General features: G+C 52.9%; 4 protein-coding genes across 4 annotated transcripts; 2 read left to right on the top strand and 2 right to left on the bottom strand.

Moving 5' to 3' along the window:
* Nucleotides 1-239: 239 nt before the first annotated feature.
* Nucleotides 240-2,572, top strand: CGCS363_v004121 (uncharacterized protein; the record flags this gene model as incomplete). Its single annotated transcript, XM_036635970.1, has 2 exons — nucleotides 240-350; nucleotides 401-2,572. The coding sequence occupies 2 exons, from the start codon at nucleotides 240-242 to the stop codon at nucleotides 2,570-2,572; spliced, it is 2,283 nt and encodes a 760-aa protein (XP_036498204.1).
* Nucleotides 2,573-2,968: 396 nt separating this feature from the next.
* Nucleotides 2,969-4,169, bottom strand: CGCS363_v004120 (uncharacterized protein; the record flags this gene model as incomplete). Its single annotated transcript, XM_036635969.1, has 2 exons — nucleotides 2,969-3,807; nucleotides 3,860-4,169. The coding sequence occupies 2 exons, from the start codon at nucleotides 4,167-4,169 to the stop codon at nucleotides 2,969-2,971; spliced, it is 1,149 nt and encodes a 382-aa protein (XP_036498205.1).
* A 4,291-nt stretch (nucleotides 4,170-8,460) lies between these two features.
* CGCS363_v004119 (uncharacterized protein) lies at nucleotides 8,461-9,861 on the top strand (the record flags this gene model as incomplete). Its single annotated transcript, XM_036635968.1, has 2 exons — nucleotides 8,461-8,643; nucleotides 8,710-9,861. 2 exons carry the CDS (start codon nucleotides 8,461-8,463, stop codon nucleotides 9,859-9,861), a joined length of 1,335 nt encoding a protein of 444 aa, XP_036497191.1.
* A 288-nt stretch (nucleotides 9,862-10,149) lies between these two features.
* Nucleotides 10,150-10,962, bottom strand: TRI6-0 (Trichothecene biosynthesis transcription regulator TRI6; the record flags this gene model as incomplete). Its single annotated transcript, XM_036635967.1, has 1 exon — nucleotides 10,150-10,962. One exon carries the CDS (start codon nucleotides 10,960-10,962, stop codon nucleotides 10,150-10,152), a length of 813 nt encoding a protein of 270 aa, XP_036497190.1.
* Between the last annotated feature and the right edge of the window lie 3,183 nt (nucleotides 10,963-14,145).

Raw genomic sequence — 14,145 nt, 5'->3', positions numbered from 1 at the left:
CGCGGCAACAGCCACCAAGCCAAGAGTTGTCGCGTGGTTTGGTCAGGGGTGATGGAGGCAAGATGCAGCGAAGGATCGCTTGGACTGGTCATGAGAAATCCTTCATACACCCATCAATGGTTGAAGTATAAAGCCGGACTGTCACCGCTGAATTGTTCGGTTTCTCAAATCAATCCTTTTATTCCACCCTGAACCCGACCCTGCAGTGCCTCTCACATTCCATCATCATCATCGCAACCATGGACATCGAGAAGAAGGAGTATCACGTCCGTGATCTCCCCACGCGGACCGTCACCCTCTTTCCTACCAAAGCTCAAGTCGTCCGCGACCTCAAATATCTTGCCCTCAAGGTAAACCCTCTCAACACCTCACTATTGAACATGCCCTAATGCTAGCAAAGCCCGGCACCAACGAAGTAACCATCATCGGCCTCACCCCAACCGTCGACGACTCGACCATCAAAGTGGAAGGCACCGGCTCCGCAATCATATCCGACATTGCAATCGAACTCCTGCCCAACCGCGACATCTTTGAAGATGCCTATCCAGAGATCGACTCAGACGTCAGCGACGACGATGATGACGACGTCGACACGGACAAATATGAAGTCCCCGACTCCTCGGCACTCCAAGCCGCGCGCGCCAAAGTGGTAAAACTGGAGGACGAAGAAAACCAGGCCAGAGAAATCCTCGACAGCGCCGCCAAACGCCTCGCGATCCTCGAAGCGCACTGCAAAGTCCTCGACGAGAAGAAGAGCGTCGACGTCGTCCAGGTCATGACCGCCTACCGCGCCGAGCGCGAGAAGGTCTTCCAGGACCGTATGGCCGGCACCGTCCGCCAGCGAGAGAACAGCGCGCGGCTGAAGGCGGCCCGCGAGGAACTCAGCAGGCTGCAAAAGCTGAAGCAGAAGGAGGAGAAGCCGCTGAAGCGGCAGCAAGCTCTCGCCCTCAAGAAGCAAACCCAGGAGAATGTCAAGAAGTGGCGAAAGGCGGAAGACCGCAGGAAGGAGAAGGAGCGCATCCGTCAAGAGAGGGAGCGCTTCTGGCCGAAGGTGTGTTACGCCGTCCGCGTCACGCTCGAAGCGCACGCCTTCACGCCCATGTCGTCCCGCCGCACCTCGGTCTCCAGCGACACCGCCCAGCCCTTCAACCCGACCGCCGAGACGGAGACAGAAGCCGACCTCACCTGCGAACTGTCAATCTCCTATATCACGGCCGCAGCGTCGTGGTCGCCCAGCTACGACCTCCAGCTCTCGACGACTAACAACACCGCCACGCTATGCTACGACGCGAGCATCACCAACGAGACCTCCGAGACGTGGAGTAACTGCAAGGTCGTGCTGTCCACCTCGCAGACGGCCTTCTCCGGGCTCGAGCAGGAGATCCCCGAGCTCAAGCAGTGGAACATCAAGCTCGCGCCGAAGATCGGCGGCGGCGGCGCGGGAGGGAGGAATATTCTCAACAGCCGCGAGGAGAGGGCGCAGCGTGAGGCGTGGCGGAAGACGCAGGAGACGAGCACGCAGAGCCACGTCAAGCGCGACGAGCTGTTTGGTGTTGAGGCGGTTGCGTACGCTGCCTTCGAGTGTGTCCAGGAGGAGGAGAAGGAAGAGTCGGACGAAGATATGGGCTTCGGGCTGTTTGACGATCTTCCGCAAGCTCCGCAGGGTGCACAATTCGACAACATTCAGATGGCAGTCGCAAACAAGTGTGCCCGAAAGGGTCGCCAATCTGTTAGCTCGATGGTCGGCTCTGCGATCAAGAATGCCGCTCGTCGCAAGGAATCTCACGATCCCATCCAGGAGTACAGCGCCTCACCGCAAGACCTGATGGACGCCGCGCTGGACTTTGAGGAGTCTACGATCGAGGAGACCGGCCTGACGACAACGTACGACCTCCCCGGCACCAAGACCCTGCCCCCTCGCCCAACAGCTTCGAAGCAGCGCGTCGCGAGACTAACCTTCTCCGGCGTCGTGTTCAATCACACCGTCGTGCCAAAGTACAAGCCCGTGGCTTTCCTCAAGGCCAAGCTACGCAACAGCAGCAGACTATCCCTCTTGAAGGGCGACGCGGGGCTGACCCTGGACGGCACGTTCATGGGCCGGACGACGCTGCCGCGGTGCAGCGCGGGCGACAGCTTCACGCTTGGTCTTGGCGTTGATCCGGCGATCGTGGTCAGCTACCCCGTCGCCAACGTCCGGCGGGCGACGACAGGGCTCTTTTCGAAGGAGAACAGCTCCGTGTACAGCCGCAGCATCACGGTCGCGAATACCCGCGCCGCGGCAGGCAAGCCTGTGTCCTTGTTGGTGCTGGACCAAGTCCCTGTGTCGGAGGACGAGAGGCTGAAGGTGGATATCCTCGATCCAAAGGGTATGCTTGTTGAGGGCGCGGGTGTGGCTAGCGGGTTGCCTGGCCGGAGTGAGAAAGAGGATGTCAAATGGGGCAAGGCGACTTCGACGCTGAAGAAGGGTGGGCAGGTTGAGTGGGAGGTCAGCTTGAATGCGGGCAAGGCCGTGAAGCTGGGCCTGGAGTATGTCGTCGCCATGCCGTCGGGAGATTCTGCCGTGGAGTGTTAGGGGTGCGAGGGCGGCCGGGAAGAGGATCTGGCTCGGCCGCTTCTACTCCGAGCGTGTAGCCTCATGTAGGGATGCCGGCGGGTGGGTTGTGGACCCCGATATGCCCGGGACTTTGGTAATGCAGAGAGCATTTCTTTTGAAGGATACTTGAACGTCGATCTTTTACGTTATCCCATCCCATTTAGGAATCTGGTTCCTTGTGTTCTGACAATTTCTTGAATAGCATCTGGTTGTCGGTCCAAGACACAGGCCCATTGTTTTTATCATCCTTTCAAACCTTCCAGTGAGGAACTCAACTCTCAACTATTCGACGAAGAACCCTTTGATTATGTAGCAAAAGCAAAACAATTCCGACCTTGATATCATTGAACAACCCAAACTCCCTCATTTTGAAACTCATGGCATCTCCGATCTCTCGTTTATGGCCGGCATCTCGTGGATTACCCTCGGATCGTCAGGCAGCTCTGCATGATAGTGGCCTTGCGGATAGTATGGTGAATTTGGCGTTCTAGGTGTGCCACTTGGGCTTGGAACCACGGTACTCATGCTCATGTCGGACACCGGTCGTTGAATACCCATGCCGTCGGAGACAGTCGAAGGTGTGTTTGGCTGCATGAGTTTGCGCTTCTCGTCGGGGGGCGCAAGCTCGGCAGCACCGCCCCCAGGGGCAACATAAGGAGCGGCCGGAGCGGCGGCGGTGGCAGCGTCCTGTCGTTGCTTGGCCCGGCGGCGGCGGCACATGAAGAAGAAGCCGGCCAGAACCGCGACGACCCCCAACGTCGACCCAACTGCAATGCCTGCGATGGCTCCTCCACTCAATGCTGCGGCTGCCTCTGGCTCAGCTGTCGGAGTAGACGTACTCGTTGCCGTGAATCCCATATCGGGCGCTGTCTGTGTACGCGTAACAGAAGTTTGTCCGGCGCCGCTGCTCTGCGGGCTCGGGTATGTAGGCTTCGGCTTGCCCGACGTGTTGACGGTCATGGGCACGCCACCTGTAGAGTTGAGCGTCTCCCGGGCATACATCGCGAGCACCCTCGAGCCAAGATCGGTACAGAAGCCGAGCGGCGGCAGGTTTTGGATGGTATCTGGCCAGACCGTCTGGGTGACTTGCGGCTTATTGCTCTCCACGGGGCAGAAGTCGCCGCAGGTGTCGGGGTGGTTGCAAGCCCAGAACTTCTCGAAGCCTTCGTTGTGGGTGTCGTTGCATCTCACGAGGCCGACCCATGGCGACTTTCCTGTGCGAACGGTCAGCATGATGGAAGCTCCCAAGACGTCAGGAGGGCTTACCCATATCAAGGCCACCCTTCGGAGGGCAGTTGTTGTGCTCGTATGTCGGGTCATTGCAGCCATACTGGTATGTCACGCCGGTGGTGTTATCCCAACAGGCCTGGGAGATGCAGTTGTCTCCGGCGAAGCAGCACCAGCTAGAGGCATAGTCCTTACCCTGAGACCTCGAGCCGTCATCGTTCTCGGTGAGGCAAGGAACGAGCGAGGGGTGGGCGGGAGAGTCCTTGGCGTAGTAGCACTGGTTCCAGTCTTTCACTGGACTCTGCGCTACGATGAGCAGCGCCGAGGAGAGCAGAACGAGGGGGAGCATCGTGAAGCTCGGTCGTGGGCGTGGTGTGGTGGGTATCGTGTGGAGCAGAAATGACCGTGTTGAGAAACACGTGGAGGCGAGAAATTTGCGGACCCTGTCGCCTTCACGAAACGAGATTGACCATCCGTCGGGGGCGTCGTGGTGGTGTTTCCTGGGGAAAAAAACGAACTAGCGGCCGTTAATGATGAAGGAAGAACAAAAGTCGAGACGAGAAATGTTGGTGAATGGGGCGAGGTCCAAGTCGAGGCGGTCGCGGCCGATTCGAAGCAGAAAGGGAAGGAAAGAAAGAAGACACGGCACCTGCCCTTGGGGATGGACCCAGCGGCAGATCATTTCATTTTCCCTGCAACAATTTTCCAATAAAAGTCCCCCTGCCTCTCTCCCCTCTCACTCACTTCTGATTCTCAGCCCGTCAGCCCATCTGTCAGTCTTTGCTTTTTCTCCGTCATGTTCCACGACCAACAGCACCGCAGCACCAACAAGCTGAACTACAGCCAAGCGTGTAAGCACAAGCAAACATTTCACAGCCTCCAACGGCCAAGCCGTAGCCTGCTGCCGAAGTCACACACGAGCTAGCCAACCAACAAGCTGCAACAACAGGATCTGCGGAGAATTGTACACGAGCTGTGTTCCCCGTCCGTGCCGGGGTCTTCTGATAGGCCCGCTGCCGGGGGCCAACCCCGTTGCTTACAATGCGGGTGCAGACATGAGAGACACCGAGAATGATGCCAGATTGGACCAGAGCCAGCCTGAGTTGAACAGGGGTAGGGTAATTGAGCGGCCGCCCCATGGGCTACGAGTGCCTATCTGATCAACATAAAGTAAGCCGCCATCATGCACCCGTTCACCTTTCATCACGAAATATTGGGTTGAATGGCTGGCCTCTCGGGACCTTTTATCTCGGAGTCTATTATCTCGTCAGGTCGTGTACAAGCCACGTTCATTTAATGCTCGATTATTACTGCTGACAGTGGCAAGGAGCGCAAATCAAAAGATGATATCCTCGGCTTAGGTAGCTGAGAACTACCAGTGTCACTATACATTAGGTGGCGTCTTTATCTGGATATTCCAAGGTATTTTTCAAAGCCTGGGCAACTAGGTTGGTTGGACCGGCCGCATAGCTCTGACCAGAATCTTGGGTCTGGCGGGTCAGCCCCATTAACGCGACCACATGGTCTTCCATCACTGGATAATTCTTGTCCTGACTCAAGATCTGCAGTTTTTATCACCCCCAAAAGGATAGCAATCGTAACCCGGGCCCTTGGTGGAAGGAGCACTCCAGCAGGGCCGTTTCCGACCAACATGCTGCAAGGAGTCGCACTTCCCAGGAGCGGTAGCCAACGTCCATCGCGCCTCTCGCTACCTCGTGACAGTATCAAAGCAGCTGGAGCCTTTGAGTATGATCACTGAAGGATAGTGAGAGGGCTATCAGAGACGTGTTGGACATCGTGAACATACCGGGTAAGGAGACTCGGAATATTGAGGCTTTGCCGTCATAACCCGGCCGAGCCTGCAAAAAAGGTCGCGCCTGCCGTCTCAACTCTCCTTCCGACTATGACGCTACTTCGCGTCACCACCCGTCAACGCATATCGACATTTGGGTAAGTTGTGTGAAATGTTTCTTCCTGCCAACGAGGTCAACCGTTTCGAGCATCTTTGACTTACTGTGGCTTTAAAGTCATCAGAAGTGTATGAAGAAACATCTGGTTTGCCATGAACAGCGGAAATACAGTTGAAGTCCGAACAACTGTAAGACATGCAACGGATTTATGGATGCTTCTCAACTCAGTCGGGCCCTCGATTTGAAAGAAAATTGAGGCTACTTGCGCGACGGTCACTAGGTAAAGCCGTCACTCCGCTCCTGGGCTTCGATCGTCTGTCGTCATTGAATTGATGTGAATATCAGATGAGGACGGGGTCACGGGCATTGGTAATTCCTATGTTAGGGGAGTCGTCGCTACCTGGTTGATATAGACCACAGGAACCGTCCGCCAAGATGGCTCGGATGTAAAGCCAAGTACGGTGGTCGAGGTGGATGTCTACCAGAACTAAAGGGCCGTATGTTGGGCATACTCTCGACAGAGACCACGTTCCTTCACCATTGGCATCGAAGTTTGACAGAGCTTCAACTGGGCCGGTCCTCAGTAATCTCGCATTGCCTGCGTCGATATTATTCCAGCAACTGCAGGAAGAGAAGCAAGAGAGAATTTATCCCTCTGCTTTTGGTCTTACGGACTGTTCTATTGGGGCTTCCGGTTGTGTCCACCCTGTAAACTTCTTTTCGGGCCCGTCTTAGGAGTGCTCCGTCTCCGCACCTTTTTGGTTGCAGATATCTGTGGTTGTTTGTCGCCTGGATCCACTGCAGTCGTATACTTAATGGAGGTTGCCCAGGTAGTCTCTGCATAGTTTGGTGCTAACACCATTTTATTCTGGGCCGTTTCCTTTCCGTGACATGCCCTACGTCTCTGATCACGCGACCTCCCATCGAGAAACATCGCTTTGCCCGATGCCCAACCTCTTTAACCCGCTCTCATAAGATAGGTGGCGATGCCGACGAGGTCATCAAAATCGAAGATGAAGAGCGCAGCCTTCTCAGGTTCCTTCGGTCTAGGATCAACAACGCAATCGACGCAAAAGGCGGACATGTGGTAACCGAGACATCCCCGTCGCAGTTACAACGCGAGTGGAAGCATGACCTATTGGGTCAAGACGCCATATAATTCATGTCCCATCTGGAAGACTTGCTTCGGTTAAGTGCTGTCAGGGCTGTCAAAAAAAATGGTATTGCGGCTGCTTGGTAGCACGCGTAAGGTCAGGTATAAATCTGGCCGTGGTACTGAAACCTACGTCGTGGTAGGTCTTCGAGAGTACATCATTAGCCGTTTTCTCTGTGACAAAGAGCACAGTAATTAGGAACTCGTAACTTAAGTAATCTCGAACAAAACTCGGCAAAACGCAGTTTTGGAGTATCAAGGAGAGAAATCGACATGGCATGCATGAGACTTCTGCCTTTCTGGAAATAACGATTACTGACCTCAGTGCCTGCTAGCTCGTGCTACGCCTCACCGGTCAGGGCCTGAACCAAGGCCTCGCCTAGGAAAGAGTTATACGAGCGATTAACGACCGCATTATTAAGAACCTTAATAACAGTAGTGCCCTTGCGGACGAGTCGCCCCCTAACACACAAAAGCGCGGTCGTAATACTAGTAACTGTAGCGATCGTTAACCTATAAAGAAGAAGGCGTGGGTGGCGTTACTGCCGCCTAGAGGGAATGAGCAGGCCCCATAGTGAGACTGTTGTAATAAGAAATAAACCCTAACTATTTACTTAGTTACTAACTAAGTTACTTAAACTAGTAATAAGTCTTATGATAACTACTTAATTATTGGTAATAACTTAATTATTGATAGTGACCTGACTGTTGATAACGGCTCTATCCTGGAGGACGACTCCGTCCTAGAGAACGACTCCGTCCTAGAGGACGACTCCGTCCTAGAGGACGACTCTAATAATATCAGCACTAAGACCATCAGAGCAGCCACTAAGGCTACCAAGCCTTTAAAGCCACCTTCGTATGCAGTGGCATTATCTAACATTCTGAACAACACGACTATGAGCCAAATGCATGCAAAACTCGTGCAGAATCTCACTAGGCTTCTAGTTAGGATCACTCGGTCAGCAAAGCAGGAGGTTATCAGCACCCTCAAGCTTGAGAAGCAAGCCCTTGCTCTCACCTCTAGCTACTTCTCCCATCTGCGCGCACAAAATTCAACTCGTGTTTACGCTCTTCGCACCCATCGCATTTCAGCTTTTTCACCACCTTCAGAATCACAACAGTCATAGAAAACATGGAAGAGCAAGTCTTGTCAGAGGAACTCGGGTGCTGTGGGACGAATTGGGAAAGAGCGCCTGAGGTCAGTTGAGTTGCGACTTCCCGTTGCTGCTTCTCTCGATCGCGTCGCGTCGCTTCGGCTATTTAGCCACCACCTCCTACATCAACTCTTACTTTCTCCCACCGCCAAAAACTCTTGTACCGTGAAAATCATTTCACCTCCAAACTGCCCCCGAGCCAGGGCGTCTGGTCTCCTACTTCCAACCCTCTTCCAACCCTCTTCCACTTCCAATCCTCTGCCACCTCAAACTCCTCTCCTCCCAAACCTTTCTCACCTGCCACCTTCTTCAGCTGTCAATTTTTTCCGCCTCCAAACTTCCAACTTTCCCTCGCAATCAAAATTCGATCGTCCCCAATTCCTTCCCACTTCATTTTGGGAAAGCCCCAGGCCCTCGAAAATGGAGGCCTTGCCAGTGGAGACGATCGTGGCGATCATGCGAGAGTGCGACAGTATCGACGACCTTCTCGCACTTGCTTCTACATGCGGACGCTTTCGATCGACTTTCGACAAGTTCTCTCCTAGCATTCTTCAGCATCTCAAGGCTCCTGGCATCCCAGACTTTGATGACGCTCTCACAGTGGTAAGACACCACAACCATTATTCTCCCGTTGCAAAGAACCAATCTAACAAAGTTCTTTTCAAATAGGTCAGAGCAACCGCTATCGTCAAAGGCTCCTACGCCAAGGGAGTGCTGCCGCCCAAGCCCTTTCCCTTTGACCAGCTTGCGCACGGAAAGTCACCAGCAACGCTGGTTGAGTACCAGAAAGTCATCAACCTCATTGAATTTCTCAAGTTGATCGAGGCTGAGTTTGCTTACCTCTGGCGGAAGTACCTGCCATACATCAAAGAAGACCTCGATGACCTCCGGCGCTCTTGGGAAGGCGCGTTCAACGAAAGCATGCTCAAAGCCCTACTCATGAATGCTGTCCTGGCTGGGGAGATGGCGGAGCCTTTTTGGAACGCCGGCCAAAAACTGAGCGATCCTTCTGGCACTGGTGCCAAGATCCTGCAGTCAATTGAGGACCCCGAGAGCCGTCATCTGGGAGGTCGTTGGCAGCGCGACGAGTCTGGTATGACTTGGGTCACACGTGACCACTACACGGAAGTCAAGGATTGGCTCAACGACAAAGACATTCAGTATCTCGAGACATACAACGCCTACAGAAATGACAGGTACACGGGTATCAGCAAGGATCTCAGCAACACAACCTTCGGCAGGCTGGCAAAGCACTTCAGGCTCGACAACTGCGCCGACAGTTTTCTTCCTCGAATTTTTCAGACGACTTTGAGGGACTTGCAAGACTATGCCTTTTTCGAGCATCCCGAGGATCAAGAGAACCTTCCGTACTTTCAAACAAGATTCAACAGCGATTCCCCGATCAAGCAGATGGTCGTTGCGATTCTCCACCTCGGTCCATTGCTGCCAGGAAAGCTCAGTCGCCTCAGTCCCAAAGCCCATGCAGGAAGAAGAACCGTCGACTTTGTTCCATTCGGATGCTTCAACGTCCACACTTACGCATTCGACGCCGTTGAGGGAGACTATTGGGAGCCTGAGTTCTTCTGGGGACAGGTTGGTGGCATTAGTCTGCTGAAGGCTCACAAGCCCCGCGGCGTTGACTCGGGAGGAAAGTTCGCGGACCTTACCGACATTCTGAGCTTCCATCGGGGAGATTTGGATTACATATTTGAGAAGAATGATGAAAAGTACAATTGCGGGTATGATCGTCGTTGTCAAGCCGAGGCGGACTGGGACACCCGATGGAACAGGATCAGGTGCGACGGAGACATGGATTGGTAGGGTGTGGAACAAGGTCACGGGAAAATAGCTTAAACACAGGATGGCATACAAGATTATCGATAGCTTCAATACATGTTGGTCTGCAGGACGTACATATAACGTTGTGTCACGGATGGTCCGCGTGATGTTCAATCTTCAATTCTCTTTCGAATGAGAGCATCGAGGTAGCGACTGACAATTCCATGTTTTCCAAACCCACCCAACCAACACCTTGCAAGTAATAACACCGACGCTACAGAAATTACCCATCAAATCTATCTCTACCGTCTATCCTTTTACATCGGTGGCTCAACCTTCATTGCCGGTGACTTCCGTGATTCGCATCGTCTGGGCCTCCGGCAAGGCCTGGGGAACAAGTTGTTTCGCAAACGGAGGTGGATCTTTTTGAAATGCTCCCGCTGCAAAATCGTTAGTTGGCCGTCGTTTGATTTGCTCAGCAGACTTGCTCACCATGTTGTCTTTGCGACTGAATATTCGACCGCAATCAGGGTGCGGGCACTTGATCGTAGGCTGGTGCGAGCCCATATGACGTTGGTAGTCTTTCCTCGTTGAAAACCCAACGCCAGCTTTCGCGCAGGGCTTCTCCGTGCAGAAGAAGCACTTATCGTGGCCGCGGTAGTGTTTCCTCAAGTCGCACGCGCGGATGAATACCCGTGTAGACCGGCACCCCTGGAACTTGCATCGCCAACTTCCATTCGCGTCGAGGTATCCCATGTGGCGCAGGTCTTCTGGTTCCCACGTCTCCTCCTCGCGCTCTTCTGCTGGGCTGGATGAACCCTCACTCGTACTCCATACGTCCCAGCTGGGCGGTTGGCCGGCCATAATGTTGGCTGGCGCGGGAGACGTGATCACCCGTGTGTTGGAGGCCTGGACCAGATGGCTGGGCCCGTACTGTGGTATGGCACCGGAGGTCGTATCCAGGTACGGCAAGGGCTGGTAGAGGCATACAGGATCTGGATGCAACGTGGATTGAAACCATTCTCCGTTGAACGGAGGTGCTGGCCCGAGGCTGAACGGGTAGGGCGCCGGTCGCGCCTCGACTTGTGGGAAGTATTCGCCTCCATTGAAGGAGTTTCGCGCAGTCTCAAATGGCGGCTCCATCTTGTTCACGGAACTCCTTGAGCATGCGAATCAACGGCAAAAACAGGCTGGAAAGAAAGAAAGAGATCAGCAGAGGTTGTCCTGTTTGTGGAACGGGGGAATAGCAAAATGTGGCAGAATGCTCCGAGTTAAAGACGAAACCAACCCGTAGAAAACCGTAGATTTCCAACCCGTCGATATATATCTGGGCATGATAAACTCTATTCTCGTAACCTGGGCCAATAGCAAGGCGGCGGTATAGCAGTTTGGGGTGCCGTTTCACCAGTACGTACTTACTGTTGTTGGCCGAAATTCCACAGCTTCGAGAACTTGGCTTCACCCCGCCTGGGCCCTTTCATCGCCGAATGAACGGGCCATGTGGCGGTTGGTAATCGGCAGCCGCTGTGGTCGGCATTCGATTCAGCTGAGAGTCGCCTTACGAGCTGGTCGCGATCTTCCGCCGGGGCTCCCGGTCCGGAAACCCCACTGTGAAGATTGCGCTGGGATCCCCGGCGCCCTGGTTTGACGTGATGCGCGTGCAACACTGCAGTTGGAATATGCCAGTGTCAGGGGCTGGGCAGAGTGCTGGCATCATAATCCCTGCGTCATTGCCCGCCTTCAACGATGTTGGGACTTCTTCGGCGAGAGCGTGAATGGTGCGTAGAACTGCTCGGTAAACACAGAGGCGCCCACTCTCAAATGGGTTTGCGCGAATTCTGATTGTCTTGTGGTTGAGTTGAAAATCCCGCTGTCGCATTCAATCTATCAGGCATCCGTTTTCGAACAGTATGCTTATTTTATCAAGTGTAAGCGCTGTCCGTGCCCGCCGACGGCGATCATGCCGCGACTCAACAATCAACTGTTCCAAGTCCCGCACCTGATATCCTTATTAAAGAATTAATTGCAATATAAACTCAAAGATATTCGACCGAATTTTCAGCCGGCCTCACCCGCGGCAGTTTGGGTGTCCCTCTTTGCGTCCACTGCGTCTAGGTCGACATTGAAAATTCTACACGCTCGGATACATGAGACTAAACTGACGTAGACGTGTAAAAGCGTTGACTCCTGCATGTTTTGATAATGTACTTACAGCTTGAGATGCAAATCATTCTTGAGAGTCCTGGCGATACACCTTCATTTCTTTGATCTGTTGTACATATGTGAGCCTTGAGGGGTTTAAGCATTCACGGATCCTTGCGGATGTATGATTGAATATTCGAGGTCGTAGATCAAAGGTGGGGCTACTACTACTGTTTATGATGGCAAAAATCCCCGACAAAGGCAAACGAGTTTTTCAGTTGCCTATGATTCAATCCAAGAGGGTCAACCTATCCCGGCTTATTCCTAGCGAGAATTGGGAGCGTCACATTGGTTCGATCCATCCCCTGATGGAAATCCCTCTTTCTGATTCATCCTACCCGTTAGAACCTTGTCAGGTCTCCAAATGCAGCTTGCTGACTTGAATTTCTCCTATCTTTTCAGATTGAAGACGAAACAGTACGTGAACAACATAGCTGATGGAACCTCAAAAAAGACTCAATTTAAGAGTTCGCCCACTACCGCACAGTTTGGGAACGGGGTCTGCGATAAGTGTGGCACGGCGCTGCCGTGGTTGGTAAGAGGTCTCGGCAGTTGTGGCCCTCGTCCGATATCCGGCAACGACGGCCTCACGAATCCGGGTCCCGGGGGGCCTATGGGTCCGGGCGTCCCCTCAGAAAGTAATAACGGCCTTCTCCGTCAATACTACGCGACCGGTTGGCAATGCGACTGGCTCCTGGAGTCTTGAAAGCTGTCAAACCCCTCCCATTGATTGACCGGGGTCCCTGTCGAAATCGGTTAGCCAAAGTTTCGAGTCGTCTAGCGCGTGGCGAGATTCGCCAAACTCGTGATCTTAGTACATAAACCTGGGCAGTTATTTCCCATCGATTTCCGTTCAGAGAAAAATGCCGCGCACTCGGTCCTGAATTAGGTATCAATCGTGTCAGTCAAAAAAGCTCTGTTCACTGAGCGTGAGCGTGGCCCGGCTGGTGGACGTTTTGGAAACTCCCGGCAACTATGGCATACGTACTTGAATGAAACGCATCAAAGAAATATAGACGCACCAGGGGGAACTAGAACGGAAAACGATATTGTCAAATGGTCTTTTGTGTTAATGTTTCCGGTATGAAGATATCAATACCGGTAATGGAATCGAGTTCAATCACGCCGACACTCGTTGGCAAAGGGAGGTACGGTTCGGACGAGGTTTTCACGAAAGACACTATGGCATGGCAACTTAACAGAAAGGGGTCGCAAAATATTGACACCATGCTCCAGGGTCAAGCTCAGACGCTAGGTGGGAAGGTTTTAACCAATTCAGACAACTCATGCGATACAAGGCACGGCAGTTCTCAAATCATCAAGTCCGCCTTTGAGCTGGGTTTACATCTGCATACTACGCTTCTATCAACCGCCTTGGCAGCCAAGGTTTCAACAAGTCGGCATTTTCTATCAGCTTACATCCAACATACCTGACGTGCGACTTCGTTGTATGTTGAATGTATAGGCGTCTATCACAAGCTCAGATTGGATACCCTGAACAAGAAGGATCCAGAGAATGAAATGCGCACATCATACAAATGAAAACCATCCACGTTCAAGCTCATTATGTTACAAATTTTAGACATACCAGAAGAGTTGCACGGGGGCAACATGTAATCTTGTTCCACCTCCATAAATCACTGTTCACAGACACCAACATGCAATACACCATTCTGAATCGGTGACAGCTGCCAGGATAGCATCCGCATTCATGATACACTCCATTTTGTGAATAGATACACTCATAGAAGTTTTAAGACCAGCATTAACCTAGTATGGTACTCTAAAAGAATACTATCATGTGTGGTGGGGTACCTGAGGGGGATATGAGGCCTTGTTGATGAATCTCAAACAAGACCAGATTTATGGGACGATGCATTCAAAGAAGGTCGGATCTCTCCTCTAGTAATTCTCACAGGCTCGTTCAAGTGAGGAGAGAAAAGCAAAGTATGAAGCTACGAATCAAACAAGGGGGAAACCTTTTCGAGAGAACACCACCACCTTGACTCGGTTTCTTTATCGATCAGGCGCGATGAACAACCAAGGAGGTCTACGAGTGACGGGAACTACCAAGTACCAGCTCAATACGTCTTCTCATTACAGACACATGCTCTCCATATCACC

Source organism: Colletotrichum siamense, assembly GCF_013390195.1.
Source record: "Colletotrichum siamense strain Cg363 chromosome Unknown KSG_Cg363_contig03, whole genome shotgun sequence".
Classification (NCBI taxonomy): domain Eukaryota; kingdom Fungi; phylum Ascomycota; class Sordariomycetes; order Glomerellales; family Glomerellaceae; genus Colletotrichum; species Colletotrichum siamense.
The sequence above is the reverse complement of the archived record's forward strand: the minus strand, read 5'-3'. Positions and strand labels throughout refer to the sequence as shown.